At 58.1% G+C, this 20,775-nt stretch overlaps 1 protein-coding gene across 1 annotated transcript in view; it reads right to left on the reverse strand.

The window, feature by feature from the left end:
- ERN1 (endoplasmic reticulum to nucleus signaling 1) overlaps positions 1-20,775 on the reverse strand; it is a 76,612-nt gene that overhangs the window by 4,342 nt on the left and 51,495 nt on the right. Inside the window, exons 6-20 of the mRNA XM_004707277.2 lie at positions 20,342-20,464; positions 16,783-16,884; positions 15,381-15,642; positions 13,822-13,900; positions 12,566-12,731; positions 10,925-11,043; positions 10,347-10,532; positions 8,825-9,092; positions 7,786-7,876; positions 7,386-7,575; positions 6,522-6,621; positions 6,074-6,273; positions 3,042-3,189; positions 2,159-2,286; positions 255-378 (exon numbers count right to left, since the gene is read on the reverse strand). Of these exons, the coding sequence (XP_004707334.2) occupies positions 255-378; positions 2,159-2,286; positions 3,042-3,189; positions 6,074-6,273; positions 6,522-6,621; positions 7,386-7,575; positions 7,786-7,876; positions 8,825-9,092; positions 10,347-10,532; positions 10,925-11,043; positions 12,566-12,731; positions 13,822-13,900; positions 15,381-15,642; positions 16,783-16,884; positions 20,342-20,464 (2,286 nt within the window). The remainder of the gene's footprint in view (positions 1-254; positions 379-2,158; positions 2,287-3,041; positions 3,190-6,073; positions 6,274-6,521; positions 6,622-7,385; positions 7,576-7,785; positions 7,877-8,824; positions 9,093-10,346; positions 10,533-10,924; positions 11,044-12,565; positions 12,732-13,821; positions 13,901-15,380; positions 15,643-16,782; positions 16,885-20,341; positions 20,465-20,775) is intronic.

The raw sequence follows: 20,775 nt of genomic DNA on the forward strand, positions 1-20,775 counted from the left end.
GGCTCAATCCAGCATTCAGCCTGAGAGGCACCGGGACACCCCCCCACCCCCAACAGAGCAGCACACCCAAATCCCACCTCTGCCGCAGCCTTGGTCAGAAACGACCACATACTTTTCCAAACCCAGCAGGACACCTATCTCACACACGGCACCCCAAGGAGCAAGAGCGTGACAAGATTAGCGTGCCGGCACCGCAGCTCCCGATTCCCTCCTGCTGCCACGGGCTCCAAGCCTGGGGGTGTCAGCGCGGTCACCTGTTTGGAGGGGGACGGTGATGTTCTCCCGCCAGTCCATCTTCACCACGGCTCTCCCGCCTCGCTCCAACTGCTTCACGATCGGGCCGTCCAGGGCCTCCTTCTCGATCCGGTCGCTCACGTCCTGAGAGGGGACAAGGGCTCGGGCTCTAGAGCTGCCCATGGGGGGGGGGGGCCCACAGCAGCATGTCCTGCTCTCTGGGCTGTCTGTCTCAATCTCTCTGACACACACACACACACGCACACACACACACACCACGTGCTACCAGAGCCACGTTGTACGTTACCTTGGTGAGTGAACCAAAATAATATGCTCAAGCTCATAACTGCTGGCAAGTTGCCACTTCTCCTGTGAACCTCAGAAGGGACAGGTGAGCCCAAGGCTTCCCTGCAGGTGGCCAAGCTCTGCAGGCCCAGGGCTCACCCTTCCCGAGCGAGCACTGGCTCCGACCAGCCCTCGGCAGTCAGAAGCCAAGCTGAGGAAGCAGCGAGCGAAGGTTGGTGATCGCTTGCTGGGAGCAGTCTTATGAGACGTGTCGTTTTCTCTTGCCCTGATAAAGCAGAGCCAGAGCGCACTAGCTGAGCCTCTAACTGTCAGGGAAAGCCTGGGACTGGGGCCAGACGGTTGACTCAGGCACACTGGGGACACGCTTCTGGCTGCAGGGTCATGAATTAGGGCTAGCTGATAACGATGGAAGCCAGGAGTGTCTGCAGACATAGACGGGGAGCCTGTGGATGGGCGTCCTAGCCCTAGCTGCAGTCAAGGGCGGGCCTCTGGTGCCAGGTTATGCTTGTTCTGTGCTTTGTCTCCCCTGGAGACAGCGAGGCTGCAGAATGGTACCGTGAACTTCTCTCGCTCAGAGCACAACGAGCCATCCGGGTACTGTTCCCATACCAACTGGTTACCACGGGAACCGCATCAAATCCCCCCTCTGCCTGATCCATCCACATAGATACTAAGCACCCGCCAAGTGCCAGACGGTGTCCTCGGGCTGGGGGCACACAGTGAGGCACGCACTCACACATCCCTGCCTTGAGGGACTGGCATGCTGGGGCCAAGCCTCCAGACAGACTCCAGGACAGCGAGGTCCTGCTTTCCCCAAAGCACTGTCTTCCCATGGAGCCTCAGAACCATCGCGCCCCCACTGCCCGCCCCACAAAAGTCCCTGCCTGTTGGTCCTATCATCTACCTTCTCTGAATTGATGGGCTGTGAAGCAAAAATAGATCTGAGCAAAACCAGAGGACAAGGTCATTTTAAAAATCCAATCTAAGGAACAGCGCCGATTATGAATGGGCATGAACTGATCTGACGGGTGGCCTCTGCTACAAAATACCGTGGGGGGGGGAAGAAATGGAGATGGGGTCATGGGAATTCATTATAGAGTTCTCGCTCCTTTTATAAGGAGCCCCGATGGCGACACGGTTAAGCACACCGCTGGGAACTGAAAGGACTGGGTGGGGGGCACTTGGACACCCCCAGCCCAGTGGTTCTGCCTAGAAAACGCCACCTGTCACCTGGACCACTCTGAGGTGGAATCAGCCTGATGGGAGACTGGGAAAATCACGCAGCAGAGCCTTAGGATGGAGTGTGTTGATGACATTTTGACTGTAGTAGAAAAACCTAAGAATCTTGCAACGTGGAAAAATGCTTCAAATATGCACCAAAAATCTCCCCCGCAAACTCCCACCTGATTCAAAACGATCTAGGTTTGCCCCCAGTTCCATCTTTCATCTGTGAAGAAAATGTACGGTGCTCTGGTGAGCTCCCGTGACGGATCAGAGGGTGGGTCACCTGCTCCCTTCCCTGCATGCTGGACATGGACGTGCAGCTGGCGGGGTGTGTGTGTGTCTGTGTGTGTGTGTGTGTGTGTGTCTGTGTCTGGGAGAGAGCGCGTCACCCCACCTGGAAGAACTGCAGCTGCTTCTCCAGGCCCCAGAAGAAGGGGTGCTTGAGCACCTGCTTCGCCGAGGGGCGCGTCTGGGGGTCCATCGCGATCATCTTCTCTATTAGCTCACGCGCGACGATGTCCTCTGCGAAGGAGAGGGGCAAATGGCCACACGTGCGCCCAGACCCAGACCTCCGAAACCTGCCTGATGCCTGCACTCAGCCCGGCCATCAGGCAGACAGGCCCTCCTGGATGACAATTACTGATGCACCGAAACCCCTGGCTGCACTGTGTGTGGCGGACAGGGGCGGCTAGTGTTGGAGGCCGACCCTTCGGCCGACTGAGCCTACAGACTCTGGGAGCCGCGTGGACGGGCAGCTTGCTGTAGAGTACCATCTAACTCTGCTTCGCACGAACCTACACTCCTGTCCCAAGCAGCACTCAGACGCCTATCTACAGAGGCGTTACGCTCGGACGAATCCACACAGAACCGCTGTGGCATTGGGGGCGCAGCCACAAGGAACCAGGACAATAAACAGGGAGCATCTCGCTGTTAGCTGCCCTTGCTTGCAACAGGGAGCACCGGGCTTGCCGTCTCCCAGCTGGGCCATGGCCACGGCTCCTTCTGTCCCCGGCCCAGTGCAGCCGCACAGAGGCTGGCTGACAGAACGTGGACGATGATCTGCCCTCCCAAACGTCTGACCCTCACAGGGGGCCCTCCCGAGTCGCTCAGTGACGGGGTAACAAGCTGGAGACCTGGTGTCAGGAGGGGCTGCACCAAGGATAACCCTGCACAGCCCCCCACCGGCTTGGGGGCCTCGGGGAGCATAGACACAGTGTCATCTCAACCCCCAACCCGGCAGGGGGTGCGTGGCCACCCTAAGCTCCGTTCGCACGCACCATGCTTCTCCAGGTGTAAGCAGTCCAGGCTGTAGGCTCCCAGGAGGATGTTGGCTTGTCGCTGCAGGGACTTGCCGAAGGGGTGGCTGCCCTCAGAGATGACGTAGTAAAAGACACAGCCCGCAGAGAAGATGTCCACCGTGTAAGTCTGCAGAGATACCGGGGGTGAGCGGCCTCGCAGGGGCTTCTTGGTCACCATCGGCAACAAGGGATGGGAGGGGCTGTGCTATTACTTCTGCCTTGAAGGGGCCTGGGAGAATCCGGGAGCTTTTGTGGTGAGCCCGGGGCAGTGCTGGGCACCCAGTAGGTGTCCGAGGAGGTGGGTGCTCACTGGAAAGCCCCAGGTGTGCCCACTACTTGCTTCCTCCCGTGTACACTGGGGCGGGGGTGGGGCACCCTCATGGGACGGGGTGAAGCTTGGAGAAGTGACATGGGAAAGGGTCGGCTGTAGCCATGCTCGGCCTCAGGTGTGCCCCCCTTGCTGCGACTCTTCACCCAGCTGACAAACTCCCAGCAGGATGTCTTGGTCTCAGTCAAGAAGTGAGTGTGCTTGAGTGTGGAAATACACAGCCCCAATCCGGGGACCCCAATTTGAGGGGAAAAACCCTCACAACAGAAGACGTTTGTCACCTACGGAATCAGTACTTGCTCTGCGTTAGGACACAATGCTTGTAGCATGTATCTCATTGTGACGCTCCCTGCAACGTACTGCCTCGGTGAACCGACCAGCCGTCCTCCCAGTCAGTGGGGTCAGCATGGCTGAGTGCCCAGTCTGAATCAGGGAAGTATCAGGTGAGACGATGACGGCCAGTGCTGGAAAGCAAGGTGCTCAAATAGAAATGGGGTCTTGGCAAAAGGACGCCTGAGGTGGCTTGGAGGGATGCCCACAAACAAATCTGGAGCCATTTGAAAATTAAAAAGATATAGGATAAGGAAATGTATAAGGACTATAATCGACTATGGCACTGTTTTAAAAATCCACGAGTCAACAGTGATCCAAAAGAAGAAAAAAGGAAGAGGAAAAGAATTAAGCTCTTCTTTACAGATAAATGTCAACTATGTTACAGAAGAAATAGCCGCTGAATTATGTGACTCAAGGCAAGGTCTACTGATGGATGCTAAGCCACTGGGCAAAGGATGATCGGTAAACAGGACCTTCACACTGTGCCAAAGTGACCCCGAAGATTACTCCCTAATCTCACAGTGGAGAGACCTGGTGATCCACACCCGCATCACAGGATCCAAGTTGGTCACCTGATTGCCGTTGGTATTACCTGCAGCAGAGGCCGTTCCAACTCAGGTAGACTCCAGCACACAGCCCGGCCCTGCACCACCCTCCCGATCCCGGCTGTGTGTGCCCACGGCTGCAGCGGGTCTCTCAGTCCATCTTGCTGGGGTCGGCCTCTTCTCTGCTGACTCCAGTTTACTAAGCATGATGCCTTTCTCCAAGGACGAGTCTCAGCCCCAAGCTGCAGTGTCTGTGATGGCTGCGCATGTCTATGGAAACCAGGCAGGCGGTGGGGAAGACTGAAGGAGAATCAATGCCTTTGAATCACAGGCCGGTGAGAATGCTGAGTAGACGGCAGACTGCCCAGAGAACACAAGCATCTGTCTGGGCAGAAGGCAGCCAGAATGCGCCGTAGAAGTGGAGATGGCAAGACTTTGTCTCAGGTGCTGTGGACGTGTTATCAGGGGCCTGAGACCAGTCCCTGGGGAAGTATCACTAATAGGGGTGCCATCATAAGGCTCAATGTGCCACCGAGTGCTGCCGGATGCCCTGCCCTGCAGCCTGTTCTTGTCCCAAACCACTTCACCTGCATCTGATTGAGGCTCCAGACCTAACTTCTAGATCACAGAAAACTCAAGTACCAGAGAGACACATTGAATAGGATGAAGAGAAGACACTCTTTCACACCTGGAGTGGGGCGTCTGTAAATGAACGGACTCTTCAGGAAGTCCCGATCGGACAAGAAGAGGGGAGATGGGAAGATGGTTCTGGATGAAGAGAGGTCTAGAAAGATGCTACAAAGACACTTGATTGGGTCCTGGTAGACAAAAACTAGCTGTGTGAAAGCTATTTGGGGAACAACTGGGGGAGGAGGGTTTGAATTTGAGTGGAATGTTAAATATTGCAGCAACAGCACTAATTGTTTGGGTCTGACGAGGTACAGACGACCCAAGAAGAATCAACGTGTTTGAACTGTGCTGGTGAAGAACGCAGAGAGGACCGTGGCCGCGGCAGGTCACACACATCTGCTTTGGAAGAAGTGTGACCAGCGTGCTCCTGAGAGGCAAGGGCGGGGAGGCTTCACCTTACATACTTGGGACACATTACAGGAGAGACGGGACCCTGGAGAAGGACTCATGATTGGTAAAGTGCAGGGGCAGCGGAAAAGGCGGCGGCCCCGGAGGAACTGGATGGACACAGTGGCTGCTGCCATGAGGGCGCGGGCAGAGGACCAACAGTAAGGAGGCCGCAGGGCCGGGTGGTGTTCACTCTGTTCTGCGCCACACTGACTCGACAGCGCCCAGCAACACCGAGGCGAGGAAGGGGGATGCCCAGGTACTTGGGGGGAAGGGCTCTCCCGGAGAAAAGCACAGGCCAGGAGCAGCAGCAGCCATGAACGGAGGTGGAGGCACAGCCGAGGGCAGGGAGCTCGTGGAGAAGCTCCGTGTGCTCTTCCTTCCTTGTTTCCTTGCACTTTCTGAAGCGCTCTCATCCACGCATCCACCCCAACCCTCTTATTCTTTTGATTTTCCATACGTCAAACGTTCTCGACGTAAAAAGGCTGGGAAACTGGGGGTTTGTTTCTCTACAGGGGCCTCGGTTTCCCAACGGGGAAGGAGAGCGACGAGGAGAAGGGGAGAAACTAGACCGTGGGCCCCACGGTGCCCTTCATTCATCTGCACCCCAGAGGGACGCAGGCGTCGCTCCTCCAGCTTCGGTGCTGCACCCCAAGTGCAGACCTTGAAGGCTCCCACTGCCGGGTGGTTCCTGGGGCCCAGGGGGCCGGGCCGGGTCCCACACTTACAGGGTTCTCCTTGCAGTCCTCGCTCAGCATCTCGGGGGCGATCCAGCCCTCTGTGCCGGGCACCCCGGATCGGCGGCTGAAGCTGTGCCTGCCGACTGCTAGCTTCTTGCAGAGGCCGAAGTCGGAGATCATGGCCTTGACCCTGCCGTGTGCGTTGGGCATGGACAGGAGGATGTTGTGGGGCTTCAGGTCTCTGTGAACTAACACAAAACTCAACGTGAGTCCAACGCTTACTGCCGGGGCTCCTGACAGTGGGGCGGGGGCGGGCACGGCTGGCAAGCTCCCAGGACTCTTGCCACTGGCAGTCCACATGCTCGGGCCTCAGCTATGTACCAGCCTCCTCAGCGACTTCTGCGACCCTCTGAAGGACGACCCCTCTGAAGGCCCGCCTGCACGTCCCTGCCGCAGCCCAGAGTTCAGACCCGCGCTGGCAGGGGAGGCCGCTCACCGATGCTGAGGGAGTGGAGGTGAGCCAGGCCCGAGGTGGTCTGCTGCAGCAAGGTGATGGGCTCCAGGCCAAGGTGGGCCAAGTCCTTCTGTTCCACGTACTGTGAGAGACAAGAGGGCCCGCCCATCACAACCCGTGGCCCTGGGAGCTGCCCCCGCCCCCCGCCCCCAACTCCAGGAGAAACGAGAGCGCACCGGGCAGTTGACTGGCAACAGTCTCTGTACCAAATGGTCATTTCCAGCCAACCGTCCCCCGAAGTTAGAGCTGACTTAGAGAGGTGGTATGATTCACAGGGAGACAGACACGAGGGCGAGCAAATCAAGCTCGCTGCCTCCTGGGGGCTTTCTGGGGCTTGGACAGCGAGTGGGAAGGATGGGCAGGCCCTTTCAACCACACATCCAGGCCACCAATCGCAACCAGAGACCGCTCCAGGCACACTGGGGGACCACGGTATGAATGGCAGCCCTTCAGGGGGAAACTTTTAGGGGTGGTAAAAATGGTCTGCTTTGTTACTGTGTTAGTTAAAAATGTGCATCAAATTGTACGTTGAAAATGTAGGCCTTTCATTTGATGTCTGGTACACCTCACCCTCACTAAAGTGAACTTAAGCGTCAGACATGTAGGTAAAGTGGTGGTCCCTAAAGCCAGGAGCCCTGGTGGCCCAGTGGTTAAACACTGGGCTGCTAACCACAAGGTCAGCAGTTTGAAACCACCAGCCACCGGAGGGAGAAAGATGGGGCCTTCTACTCCCGTGAAGAGCTGCAGTTTCGGAAACTCACAGGGCAGTGCTACCCTGTCCTCTGTGCCACTGAGTGGCATCGACTTGAGGCAGTGAGTGCTCTCTGAAAGCCGCCCCAGGCGCACCTCCTGCAGCGTGGCTGCGCACAGCTCGATAGCGATGTACTGGAACTGCCGGTCCCGCTCCGTGCAGAAGTAACGGATCACGTTGGGGTGCTCGTCTGACTCCCGCAGCAGCTGCACCTCGCGGTCCGCGAAGCTGAAACACTCGGGGAGGATCCGCTTCACGGCCACGTCTCGGCTGTCGAACATGCCTCTGCAGGACGAGGGTGGGGCTGTGGCTACAGTGGTCCCCTAGGTGCCCGTCCCCTAGGTGCCTGCCCCAGAGGTCCCGGGCAAACTGCAGGCAGGCCCATGGCCTCACTGCTCCCCTCAGGTGGCCGTGAGCTCCGCAGAGGCAGGTCTCTGCCCGCTGTGTCCCTGGCGCACAGGGTGGTGAAGGCCTGGGGCCTTCTCATCCACTCACCTGTACACAATTGTGCCCTCTGCTCCGTGGCCCAAGACGTCCTTGGGACAAAATGAAATTTTCCCAACTAACACCATGCTGGTCTCCTCGTCTGGAACAGAACGGGGCCAAGAAAGGGTGATTTTAAACAAGTACAGCTAAAATCCACAGAGCTGAAAACCTGCCGCCTTCCTGACCTCAGATGAAGACAGGATGGCAGAGGCTCTGGCCACAGGTCCCCAGCAGGCAGCCGGTTCCAGGCCCCATCCATGGCCAGGGTGCCTCCTCCCCGCCCCAGCATGTCTTGGCTCCTGCCCTCCCGCTGTGAGGGGCAGGGAGCCCAGCTGAGCGCCCTGAAGCTCTCCCAGCTTCCCACACCCAGCTCTATAGAAGGAGCCCTGGTGAAGCGCTCGGCCAGCTGCTCCGAGGAACAGAGATGTGGTGGTCTGCTCCCAAAACGATTTATAGTCTACTCTGTGCTAGAGGGGTGCTGTGAATTGGCGCCGACTCCAGTTTCGTTTGGTTTGGGTATCTAGCTACATACACACTCATGTTCTTACGTATGGTTAGAGTGTTAAAAATCCAAACCAAACCACCTATCCTGAAGTGAAATATTTGCACCCTGAGACAAGTGAGCATGAAAACTGAGAGGCCAGGAGCAGACACCCCTGCCTGAGCCTGGGCCCCAGGGCTCTCCTGCACAAGTCTGGCCTAACTCCCCCAGAGTCCTGGGCTCGGCCCTGACAGCCGGCCAGGGTCAGGCTCCCAGAGAGGGAGGAAGCTCATCAAGTTGTACTTCTATACTTGGCCACTGGGTGGCTGCAGGAACAGGGTGGAGCCAAGGTGGCCATCACACCTCTGGCCAGCCCATTCCCGCCCCTGTGGATCAGGATGGAGGAGGACTGGGGTCCAGAAGGCCCTCTGAGAGGGGAGTTCCCGGGACAGCTGAGAGCACCCCCCACCCCACCCCCCAGCACAGGGAGTTGTGAGTGAGCGTGGAGAAGCCCTGGGGGTGGAGGAAGAAAGCGGGTTCAGGGGAGCGACAGCCTGCTTCCCTTACCCTCATCATCCTGGTCCGGGAAGGGGCAGGCTCCGACCTTGGAGGTGGAGCCGCTGGAGTGCAGGGAGTGGTTGGAGGCTCTGGGGGACGTGCTGGGGCTGCTGGTGGCCGAGCTCTCCGAATAGAGGCCAGAGGTGTCCAGGGGCTCCGAGTCCAGCGCCGAGTCGGAGGCTGGGTGGAAGGGCAGCTGCTGCTGCTGCAGGAGCTGGATTTTCTGCAGTTCCTTCTGGAACTGCTGGTGCTGCAGCTGCTGCTGCTGGTGCATGCTCTGGAAAGGGAGGTGTCCATGCAGCCCGGGCAGCCCCCACCCCCGCCCCAACCCCCACCAGGGAAGGCAGGGGGGGTTTGCATGACCCACAGGGCAGAGGGAGTAGGCCAGAGGCACTGGGGGCAGTGCTGCTCCCTGAGTGTTCCGCCTTCTTGAGGGGCTAGTCCCTTCTGGGCAGCCCACCCCGGCCACGGGAGCACTGGGAGAGGAGGAAGTGGGCCCCAGGTGCAGGGCATCCAGGTCCACTCTCAAATTCAGCAGCTTTTGCTGAGAGTCCGGGAGTTGTTGCAGAAGTGAAAGCCCAGGAGAAGTAGAACCAACTGAGAGACAGAGGTGGGTTTGGCGGGGGCACGGGTGTGCTGCTCACTCTGGCCTGTGCCTGCAGAGAGGCTGGCTCAGGTGGGTCAGTGAGGGCCCAGCTAGGCTAATGAGAAAGCTGGGCTCAGGCCTCACAGCCACCTGCCCAGAGCCACACGGCCAGCTTGTGGCAGAAGGGGCTGAAACACGGATCTGGCCCAGGTCCCCCTTCTCAGTACCCCTCCCTGTAGCCTCTGACACCCTTATTTGCAACGCCTGTGCTGATTACGTCCCAGGTGTGGAAAGGTGGCTAAGGGAGCAGCGAGAGGGGACACCCGGGTGCATCCTGGCATTCCCCTTTCACCTGGGGCTGAGGTCCCCGGAGCCTCTGCTCACCGAGTAACCTCGGGGGAAGCAGATGATAGCAGTGACCCCGGGCCTGAGGGGAGGGCCCAACCAAACGTCTGACCCGTGCAGCTGTTGGGGCGTCGGTCCGTGTGGACACATACCCCCCGAGTGCGTGTGTACTGCCATGATGGGCTGCTGAGGGAAGCTCCTCCACCAGCCCAGCCAGCAACGTAAGGCCTGCTAACAAGTCAGGGCTATGCCCGGACCCCAGTCTGACTCTGCCGACATGCTCTCAGGCAGTTTCTAAGCGGGAGAGGGAGGTTTTCACGCCTGCTGTCCCCGTTCTTAGAAACGGAGCCGAGTGCTGAGTGTTCCAGAGGGCCTATGAGCAAGGCTTGTCAAATGAAAGACTCTACGTCCCGGGCTCAAGACCGCCCTCTTCTGAGAAGGCGGTGCCTCCTTAGTGACCCTGCTTGGGGAGCTAGGCAGACAGTGGTGTTTCACTGGGAGGGGACAATGGTTGGCTGGTGGGCTGTCTTTGTCTGAGCCCCCGTGGCCAGCAGGCCCAGGTGCCTGGCAGCCCGGGACCGGGGGCAGGCTGAGCCTTACCATGGGGTAGGTGATGATGAAGGCCACCCAGCCAATGAGCAGGAAGGTACTCAGGATGATGGTGGCCATGTCCTTGAGCACAGAGTCCACAGGGGCCTCGGGCTTGGCGGGGGCGAACTTCTCTTCCACATCCTGGGTGACGGTGGTGGGCGAGCTCTCGGCCGCCTGGTCTACCAGGTGGATGACCTGTGTGGGAGCGTGCGCACCTTCACAGCGAGCCAGAGCACAGGGGGCCGGGTGGGCGTGTCTTCTCCTGGGCTGCCCAGGAATAGGCTGGGTCACAGGCCCGCCTCCTTTGAGTCTGGGAGCTGGACCTTCGTGCCCTGCTCCAGACGACGCTTCCCTGGGCTGTTCTCATCCCGCCAGGACCCTCCAGCTGGCCACACACTGCCCATTCTTCCTGGCCCTACTGGGCCTCCTGCTCTCCCCACCTGCTTCACCCTGCCCTCCTCTTCTCTCCCGCCCTTCGTGCTCTGGGATCCCGGCACCCCTCCTTAATTAGACCTCGTGCTGTAAAGCCAGGGCTCCCTCAAGGCCTGGCATAAAGAGCCGCCAGCCCCTGCCCACACCCCACTCGCCTCCTCGAAGCTCTTCTTCTCGGCGTCGGCAGGAATCACGTTCTCCCGATGCCGGGGCAGGTTGTTGGGGAACCTCTCCAGCATCTTGGTTGAGGCGGACAGCGGCGTTTCGTGGTGGCCTAGGTGAGGACACAAAGCCTTCAGTGAGGGCAGCTTCCCCCGCGTGGAGTTGTGCCCCATAAATGAGGTCACTGTCCCGGGACACACAGGTCTGAGGTGCATACTTGACTCCAGAAGTTGCCGTAACACGTTCATTTTATTAGCCGGTGACGTGGGAACGGTATGGGCGGGCAGAGAGGTTTCTGTGGGGGGAGGCCCTGAGGAGTTCCCGACGTGCTCTCAGAAGCGAGGCACACGGGGCTGAGTCTGGCTGATTTGCTTAGTGCCCCGTTCACAGCTGAAGCTTCCGGAGCTGTGTGACCAGCTGGGCAATGCTCCCTACAACGCTTAGCCCCGGGGCAGCTCTCTGCAAAGGCCACCAGATGCCCTACTGAGAGCACTCGTCCCTCTGTGTCTCTCGGGGGAACGGGACACGGGACACGTAAGTGAGCTGTGTGGACGAGGGCCAAGGCTCCAGCAGGTTCTCAGTCGTCACCGGATGTTCCCTACACTACCGTTCCTGGAGGACCTAGCAACCGGTCACTGCCTGGCCCCGGCGATGTGCCAATGACCTCAGGAGGTGCGGTGGGCACTTGCTGTGGGGCTGGGTGACCTGGTTTAGCTCTCACACCGAAAGGCTCCATCTGGCTGTGGTCACCTGGGACGCTTGCCAGAGACCTAGCTTCTCCCACGTGCCTCTGTGTCAACTGTCACACTTACTGCCTCTGTCCCCAGGACGCCGCCCTGGGGTGTCAATGAAACACCCTATCTCTGCAGCTGACAGCGCCTCCATTCCCAGCCCCACGCCCTTGGCTGGCGCATGGACAGGAAGGAAATGGGGAAGGGAACATCCACACCCACTCCAGAGAACACGGCCCGGGGCAGCTCTCTGAGTGCCCCCCAAAACACCCGCCTCAGTCTTTCTCCTGGTCTGCAACCCCTCCTTCCTCGACCCCAAACCACATCGGAGGGACTCCTTCATAGGAGGACCTGTTCCCTTACCTAAAAAATGGAACAGACGAGGCACCGGCTTCACCGCGGGCCACTGTGAGAAACCAACGAGAGATGGATTCCCAAGTGCTGGGCCCCGGCCGGGTGGGCACCCACCACGTGCTGACTTTTGGGACATGAAGGGCACGATGACTTGTGAGAGAACTGACTGGTTCACACGGGTGGGCTGTTTTCCTTGTGGGGGAGGGGAGGAGGGCGGGGTAAAATGCCCCAAGGTCTAAGCGGCTGACTTAGAAATGCTTTAAGCAGGCGGCATTCAAAGCCCAGGTGACAGTAAGTTAGCAAGGTGGCCTCTGCCCACCGGAGGCGGTGTCTGACCATCGCCTGCTTGGAGAAAGCAGCTCTTAGCCCACCCTCCCCCTTCCCTTCCTCCGGCAACCCGCCTGCAGCAGAGCCCCTGGGGCTCGTGAGGACCCCATGGAGGTCAGGGGGGCGCTGTGCCCCCCAGGGCCGCCCGAGGGTGGTGCTTCCCACAGCCCATCAGCAAGTCTTCGTGGGCCCCCAGTGAGGGGTGGAGCCTCCTCCGCGTACCTATCAGAAGCCAGTAGTTCCTCAGGTAGTTGAGCTTGTTCTTCCCTTTGAGAGCAGTGTCAAACTTCAGGTCCGTGCTGGGCGTGATCACGCACTCGCCCTTGTCGCCAATGGTGACCCCGTCGGTCTGGGGGCCTTCCAGCAAGGGAAGAGCGCTGCCGCGGGGCTGTGGACACAGACTGCAGTGAGGCAGGCCCCGCCGGGGTCTTCCCAGCACTGCCCCAGTGTGACAGCACTGTCCACCTCGACAGAAGCTGGGCTCCCAGGGCCCCAAGACTGGCAGGTGAGCTTATTCCCCGAGGACTCCACAACCCAACGCCGGTGCCCTTAACGTGGGCACCAGCCTCGTTTCTCATGGCTGGGTCCTATGGAGCGGGCAGGGTGTGTGGGGACCCCGAGAAGCTATGAGGGGAAGCAGGTACCTTGGTGGAACCGTGGCTAAAGCACTCAGCCAGTGACCAAAAAGTCGTGGTTTGAACCAACCAATCACTCGGTGGGTGCTCTGTCATGGCCGGCAGAGCATTGGAAACCCTGGGGCACTCTACTCTGCCCTGTCAAGTGCCCGTGAGCAGAACCACTGGACAGCAGTGGGAGTGAGTTAGGGTATTATGCAGAGCGGTTATAAGTACCAGAGAATGAATGGGCATCTACCAATTCCCAGCATCTTCCAGAAGCTCAAGTTGAGGCAATGCATACGTACGGGTAGAACAAGTTCTGGCCCTGCCAAGCGCTGGCTCGGGTCACAGCTTCAGATGCCACCCTGCCCAGTGGGCAGGCGACCAGGGGAGCGGTCACGGGTGGCCTACAAAAGCAGCGCCACAGCTCAGGCCCCACCAGGGCCAGAGGGAAGCGGGGCTGGGGGTGCTCCGAGGATGGAGAGGACAAGGGAAGCAGAAAGAGCGCCTGAAGGCAGGGGCACGGCAGGGATAGAGGCTCAGAGGAGAGGTTTCTGGAAGTCGGGGAGCAGGCAGACTGGTTGGGCAGCACCCCGGCCCAGAGGAGCTAACAATGTGGCTGCCCCGGCGACTGGCCCCTGGAGTTCAGCTTGAAGCGTGGCAGCCAGGGGGCAGACACGCGCCTCTGCTCACGGAGCAGAACGTGGCCTGTGCAGAAGCTGGTTTGGAGGATTTCAGATTTGTGGTCGGCATTCCCAACCCACAAGCTGTTCATCCACAACTCAGTCACTGTAGCTACAATGGAGGAGGCGTTAGGGGGCTGCGGCAGTGAGCCCTCTCGGGCCCCACCCCGGGACTTACCACGACTGCGACCCCTTCATGCACCATGGAGGGGGAGGCATACAGGCTGGTAGAGTATTTCCCAACATACAGGGTGGGCCTGTGGGCGAAACACACACATGTTCCAGTCACTCCATGTCCAGAGCCCACAGGCAGCCCTTTGGAAAGAGAAGCCATAGTCCCAGCCACCACCCCAGGTCATAACTGCCTTGAAGGAGGAAAGCTGGGGGTGGGAGGCAGGGCACTGTCCCAGGGTCCAGGAGAACAGTCACTCATGGCCTACAAAGCACGGACAAGCCGCCTCACTGCAAACCTCCCTTCCTGATCGGGAAGTGGCAGGGCTGGGCTCGGCCCTGCCCGTCACAGCCTGCAGGAAGGACCGTGGGCGGGCGGGCCCAGACCTCCTGGTAGAGGCTGGATGCTCAGCAAGCCTGAGCAGCACACTGTGGGACTGAGTTCCCACTAGCGTCACCACTGGCCTGCACGCCGTGTGCTGGTCTTAGGGTTCTAGAGGAGCCCTGTGGTATAGTGGTTATGCGTTGGGCCAGTGGCAGTTTGAAACCACCAGCCGGTCTTCAGAAGAAAGTTGAGTGAGGCTTTCTACTCCCATAAAGAGCTGCAGTCTGGGAAACCCCGGGGCAGTTCTACCCCGTCTTATAGGGTAAGTCAGAATTGACTCGATGGTAGTGTTTGTTTTGTTTTCACGAGAGGGTCTACAGAGGCTCTGAGAAGCCATGGCATGTTGTTAGCCTGGAGGTCCCAGAAAAGCCTCATAGATGCTTACGGAATTCCAAGCTGGGCAAGACTTCCTGTCCTCCAGCTCGGTGGCCCATCTTGGACGGGGGCATCGAGGAAGGGATAGGTCTATGGTGTCAGTTTGGAGATGGTGGAAGCCTAAACCTCTCTCAAGAAGCAGCCAGCATTTGCAGGTGTCCGACCACTTAGAGAGTAAAACGAACTCACTCTATCGAGTCCATGCTGACTGACAGTGACCCCCAGTGCGCTCCCGAGACAGTGACTGGACAAGAGTAGAAACCAGTCTTTCTCCACGGAGTGACTGGTGGCTTCGAACTGCCGACCACCATGTCCGGATCACAGCCCACCTGTAACCACTGCACCCCAGGGTTCCTCTATTGAGAACTCTCTGGGGAAACCTTCTCCACGAACTCTATGAGGTAGGATGCAGGCTCGGGGAGGTGCAGTGGCGTCCTTACGGTGGTTCACCGGGGGGATGGAGACCACCAGCTGGCTGGGCCTCAGACATACCCACGTACTAGAACCGCCCCTGCCCACTTTCTTCTGGCTTTAAAAAATGGCCTCGACCCATAACCAATGTTTAGAATCAAATGAAGAAGCAAAAAGCCTCCAGAATTCCCACCAGCTGAACGCTATCCGAATGGATCCACGGCGACAGCTTCCCCTCTTGCCACCTGTGACTTTAACTTGTTCTCTCTCCAGAAGGGCTGCACCCCTTCCTCCACTCGGAGGTTCTGCCTGAGCGCAGGGTCTGCCACATGTGGTCGTCCCAGGACCAGGTCAGTGCAGCCCGCCCTCCCCTGCCCCAAGGTCCCTGGACTTACATGAGTTTGCTCTTGGCCTCCGTCTCCTTGGGGAAGGGGTACTTCCACTTGGTGATGCGCCCCACCTCCCCGGACATGAAGGTCAGGTAGCGCAGGGTCTCCACGGCGACGTTGATGTGCATCACCTTCCGCAGGCCCTCCCGCTGCCAGACGTAAAGGGACACCACAGGGGAGGCGTAGTTTTGGATCCAAAGGACGTCCCCGGATTCACTGTCCACGGTCACCACCAGCCCGTCGCCATTGGACACGAAGTGGGACATCTCTGCAGTGGAGCAGACACACAAAGGAGGTCACCTCTCACTCTCCCTCGCGGCCACATCCTCCCCCACGTGGCAAGTGGCAGTCTCTCAGCTCGAGGCAGCAAGCCTTCTGGGGCGTTGGGAACTCCGGGGACCAGTCTCGTGCTCCCGGAGCTCACTCAGGACACCGAGAGCAGCCTGGCTCACACACTAAGATCCGAGGGTAACTAGTACCAAGGAGAAAGGGGTCAGGGGCGAAGCCTGTTAACATGGCTTTCTGTAGCAACCCTTTAAAATAACTCCATGGACCAAGTTGAAGACAGTCTGCACCTGGTTCAGACAGGGCGCTGAAGGTGGTCAGATGAGAATACTTAGGTCCTGGGTCTGAAGGATTTCCATGAAACTCAGACCACTGGCCTACGTGCAGTAATTCATACACACTCTCAGTCAACCCATCCACTGCAACCCCATTCAGTGTACCCCTGCTGGACCCCTCCTCCCAGGCTCCACTCCTCCTCCTGTCCTCATCCCCCCACCACCACCACCTTCACCTCCGGTAAATGCTGTCCTTTTGATCTTAAGTGGCTGACTAGTCAAATGTGGAGGTGGGTGGTGTTACCGATCTGAAGGGTAAGGGCCGTGGTCTTGGGGGGCCCACAGCTCCATCTGACTAGTAAGCCCAATCTCCGTAAGGATTTCTAGTTCTGGTCCACATTTTCCTCCCACGCCATCCAGAACCTTCTAATGTGATCCTTTTCAGAGCAGTTTCCCACCAGACGTTCAGAGAACCGCACTGCTTTTCAGGGTTCCCTCATGCAGAGGAGGTTAACCAGAGAAATCACCCCGGGATGAGACACAGGTAGAGAGAGGCCTTCTTGATGAGGTGGCTCATATCCCACACCAATTTCTAATTCTCTTTCTGGGGGCTGGTAGTGAATTCCTTTTCGGACACAGAGGGACTCCGAGGTGTGCCGGCCCTTCTCTCGGTGCCCCTCCAGACTTCAGCACTCAGGCCTTTGCCACCCCGGCTACCAGCCCATGGAGAGCTCCGAGCGCGGTGAAGCAGCATCCGAAGAGGAGATCCTGGTGTCTGGGGTGAATGCTTCTCCTCACTGGTCCAAAGTACCGGCCCAACCTTCCGCAGCGGGCCGTGAAGCACTTACTGTAGTCCAGGTCGTCCTCGGGCAGTGAGGCGGCGTAGTCAAAGTAGGTTGCGTTCCAGCGGAGCTCCCGGGATCTGGTGTCGTACATGGTGATGGTGTACTCTGCAGGACACACACCAGCCCATTACCACGGGCAGGCCACACCCCGACCGGGATGCTGGCCGTACTTAAATTACAACCCACGGGCGGTACTTGGCCTCCCTGAATTGCAGGAGAGACCGTCTAGCCAGCCCTATGGACAGGGAAAGACCACATGGAGGGAGGTGACGTCCTGGACAGCTACGTGAACACAGCCAAAGGCACAAGCGGAGACAAGCTGCCCTCCCAGGACTGACTCACAGAACTGTGAACAACAGGACGGCTACTGTTTCGAGCCGCTTGACGGCTCGGGGTGGTCTATTCCATGAGAAAAGGCTTTTAAAATTCCATCATCTTTTCATCATCTCCCCATAACCTTTCGGAAACCCCTGAGGATAAAAGATAACCGATACAGAATTTGGTACCTAGATGTGGGGTGATGCTTAATGACGCCCTAAAGCCTGTGGCCCTGACTTTGGGCCTCAGAGACGGGTTGCGGCTGGGAGGTGACCAGAGCTCTGTCACCAGAGAAGGAGAGACAAACAGGGTCCCTGCTGCTGGGAGCAGAACAGGGCGACCCTGCTCATGTCACGGTGACACACGTACACTCCCGCGGGCAGGCACTTGGGAGAGAAGGAAGTTCCAATGAACCTGTGCACCTGACTGAGGAGCTAGCTGGGCAGACCGCAGAACATGCCCATCAGTTTTTCTCGGCTTGGTGTGATCAGTCAAGCCTGCCAATGCCGGGAGCTGCGGAAGGCGGAACCCCGACTATTTTCCCCTAGAGGAGTGACGGTGGGGGTGTGGCACCCTGTCAAAGGCAGCTCGGCCCAGCCTGGCTCTCAGGGCTTCCTGGAACAGCCCTGGAATGCCCAGGGGCAGTCCCAATCTGCCCTACTGGGTCGTTAAGAACTGGAATTGACTGGACAGCGATGAGATGGAGGGCCCCAGGCCATCTCTTCATCTGGTAAAAGATTCTCAAGATGAAAGTCGGCTTTGCATGAAACCTTAAGGTGCTGGCAGTGAAGCCTGGCCTCAAGGTCAAGGTCAACTCAAAGGCGAGACTGCAAGATGCCAGCAGGGCATCTGTAACCTCAGAAATAGTCACAGTGCCTCTGAGAGATGAGAAGGCTGTGGGATGGAAACGGTGTATCTTTTTAACAGTTTTACGAGCACTGCATCCACATGTCATATAATTCAATCATCTGGTCCTACGTGATGAGTTGTGCAATCATCACCACATTCAGTTCTAGAACAATGCAGGGGTTTTTGCCTTGAAATGTTCTCACTATCCAAAGTGGAGAGAGGGTCTGTCTCACAGAGATCTGTGGGCATGGCTAGTGTCGAGTGGAGTGGACTACAGTTTGACACATGGAAAATCCAAAATGATGTGAAAGAGTGCTTGCTGTCAGCGATGGACTGAAAGCACTGGAAACAGTCAAAGTGGGGGAAAGGGGCTTCTAAAGCTGGTACCAAGGACTCGAGCAGAGAGAAAATGCTTTGAGAATGACGACGGCAACAAATGTGCAAATGTGCTTGACACCATGGATGGATGGGTTGTGAGAAGAGTTGTACAAGCCCACAATAAAATGATCTTTTTAAAAGGGTCTCTAGACCTCCAACTTGTACTGAACAAGGGACAGGCAGGAAGCTACGAAACACTAGTTATTTCTGGCGGGAAAAGGAAGCAAGTCTCAGAGAGCAGAAGCAAGGGCCACTGAGAACAACATACTGGAGAAATAATTCCAGAGGAGGAGACTGGCCCTCACCGGGGGCTGTAACCTGCTGTCAGGGGAAGGAGCCCAAAGCCTGGCCGGATGGCAGCGTGACTCTGGGTCATGCCGCTCACGTGATTGAGAATGTTTACTGTAGCTGTCCTGTGCCTGTCTCACCAGCTTATGTGGGGCTGGAGAACATACGAGGGCGGGCCCGACTGACCGACCCAGAGAAGACACCCCTTTCAAGATCTGACGCAGGTCACGAGGTGCTGGGTTTTCCACTGTGGGAGTCTGGGGAGGGGCAGCATGTTCTGCGTGCGGCAGCCTTTCTGAAAAGTTCGCCAATTCTTTCCTAGCCTGTGAGTCGATGCAGCTCCTTCCTTTAGGAGGCCAAGCCCGTTTCGCCACTCCTTTGATTCTTATGACTTGCTTTGGCCAAGAAACCGCAGTGGGAATAAAGTTTGGGGGCTTCCGAGCCCAGGCATTATGAGCCATGGTGATAGACACCTAGTTGCCATGCACAAGTCCACCCTCTCTACGTGGAGAGCCAGGTCCCAGACAGGAGCGAGCCAGCCAGCAGCATGTGGAGTGGGGAGGACCGTCTCACTAAGCACTTCTGGGGCAGCGGTAAAATGACTGCTGCTGTTGTCTTGAGTTAGGAAGGTCCTGGAGACCAAAGTCACACACCTATGCACTTGCCCCCCACCTAACGCTCTCAAGCACCACCACTTTGCCCGAGAACTTCGCGCTTGCGATGCCTGGGGGAAGCTGGCGTCACTGCCAGCCTTTACCTGCTAGAAAAGCAAGCAAACAAAACCCTAAGCAGGCCACCCAGCCGAAGACTTGCTTTCTGAGGACGGTGGTAGGGCTTGGGGTGGGCTCTGCAATCCGTACAGACTGGCCTCCGAGCTCCTGGAGAGGCCAGGCAGCTGCCAGGGGGCCATGATGCATTTCACCAATCTTTAGGAAGGCACCTTTCTGCACAGCACCTGAAGAAAGCCCCCAACCTCACCCCACTGCCCTCTCCCTCGCTCCCTCAGCTCGGTGCCCTGAATGTTTAGACCTAAATGGAGTGGTCACTTGGAATGCCTTCTTCCCAAGTGTCTGACACAATCCTCACCCCCCACCCTGACCCCCTTCTGAACGCTTGCTTGCTTCCCGTTTGGCTGTATTGTATCTGCCACCCAGCCCTTCACACTGAGGGCAGTGACAGCGGCTGACACCTGGTGAATCAGCTCGGTTCCTGCCAGTTACATATCTGAGCACCGGGCAGTGTGCTCGGTGCAAGGATGCAGAGGGGCCACAAACGGGGCGTGAGCCCAGGGGGGAGGCGAGTAGGACACATGAAGCAGAAAAGGATGGAGGGTGCTTGTCATAACTCATGAGGGGCAAGGATGGAGGCTGCCTCTGGGGAGGCCGGGGAGGGGCTTTCCAGATGAAGGGGCTTTTGAGCAGAGGCCTGAAGAAAGGACGTGTGCAGACTGGTGGCGAGGGACACACGGCCCAGCGCAGCTTGCTCTGGAAGCGGCAGGGAGCACTGCGGATGGACAGTGTGGAAGTGGGGGAGACGCAGGGACGGCCGGTGAGCAGCCCAGGGCTTCTGGGACCAAGCTTCTGGGGTTACAGGAAAGGCAATGGGAGACAGGAAAGGCTATTTCAGAGGGGCACAGCATACTCGGGTCTGTGTTTGGAGAAGGCAGCCAGGGGCGGGACGCTGTCTCAGATCCCTGCAGGCTGAAAGCCATCAGAGGTGCCTTGCTTACCTGTCCGCCCGAGGTACAGAAGCGAGGTGGACGGGCACAGACTTTCTGCGAAGGTCGACGACAGCGTCTGCTGCTTCTCCCCGGTCAGAAGGTCGACAACGTACCAAATGTCCTGCTTTTTACCTGGAAGGTCACGGGATACACTGGTTTAGCCCGCGTTACATATAAAGGGGGAAAAACATCACTGCCACACCAGCAGCCCAAGGGGTCGTCTGTGCCCTGAGAGACGGGCTTGGGGTTCCCACAGGGTCTGGGACATTTCTGTGAGGCTCGGAAGGCGGCAATGTAAAGGGTAGTGAGGAAATCAAAATTGGGGGGGGCCACTGGATTTTAAAAAAAAATAGTTTTATTAGGGGCTCATACAACTCTTATCACAATCCATACATACATCAATTGTGTAAAGCACATTTGTACATTCATTGCCCTCATCATTC

Source organism: Echinops telfairi, unplaced genomic scaffold (genome assembly GCF_000313985.2).
Source record: "Echinops telfairi isolate 266 unplaced genomic scaffold, ASM31398v2 ScPeMD7_7458;HRSCAF=8496, whole genome shotgun sequence".
NCBI classification, from domain to species: Eukaryota; Metazoa; Chordata; class Mammalia; order Afrosoricida; family Tenrecidae; genus Echinops; species Echinops telfairi.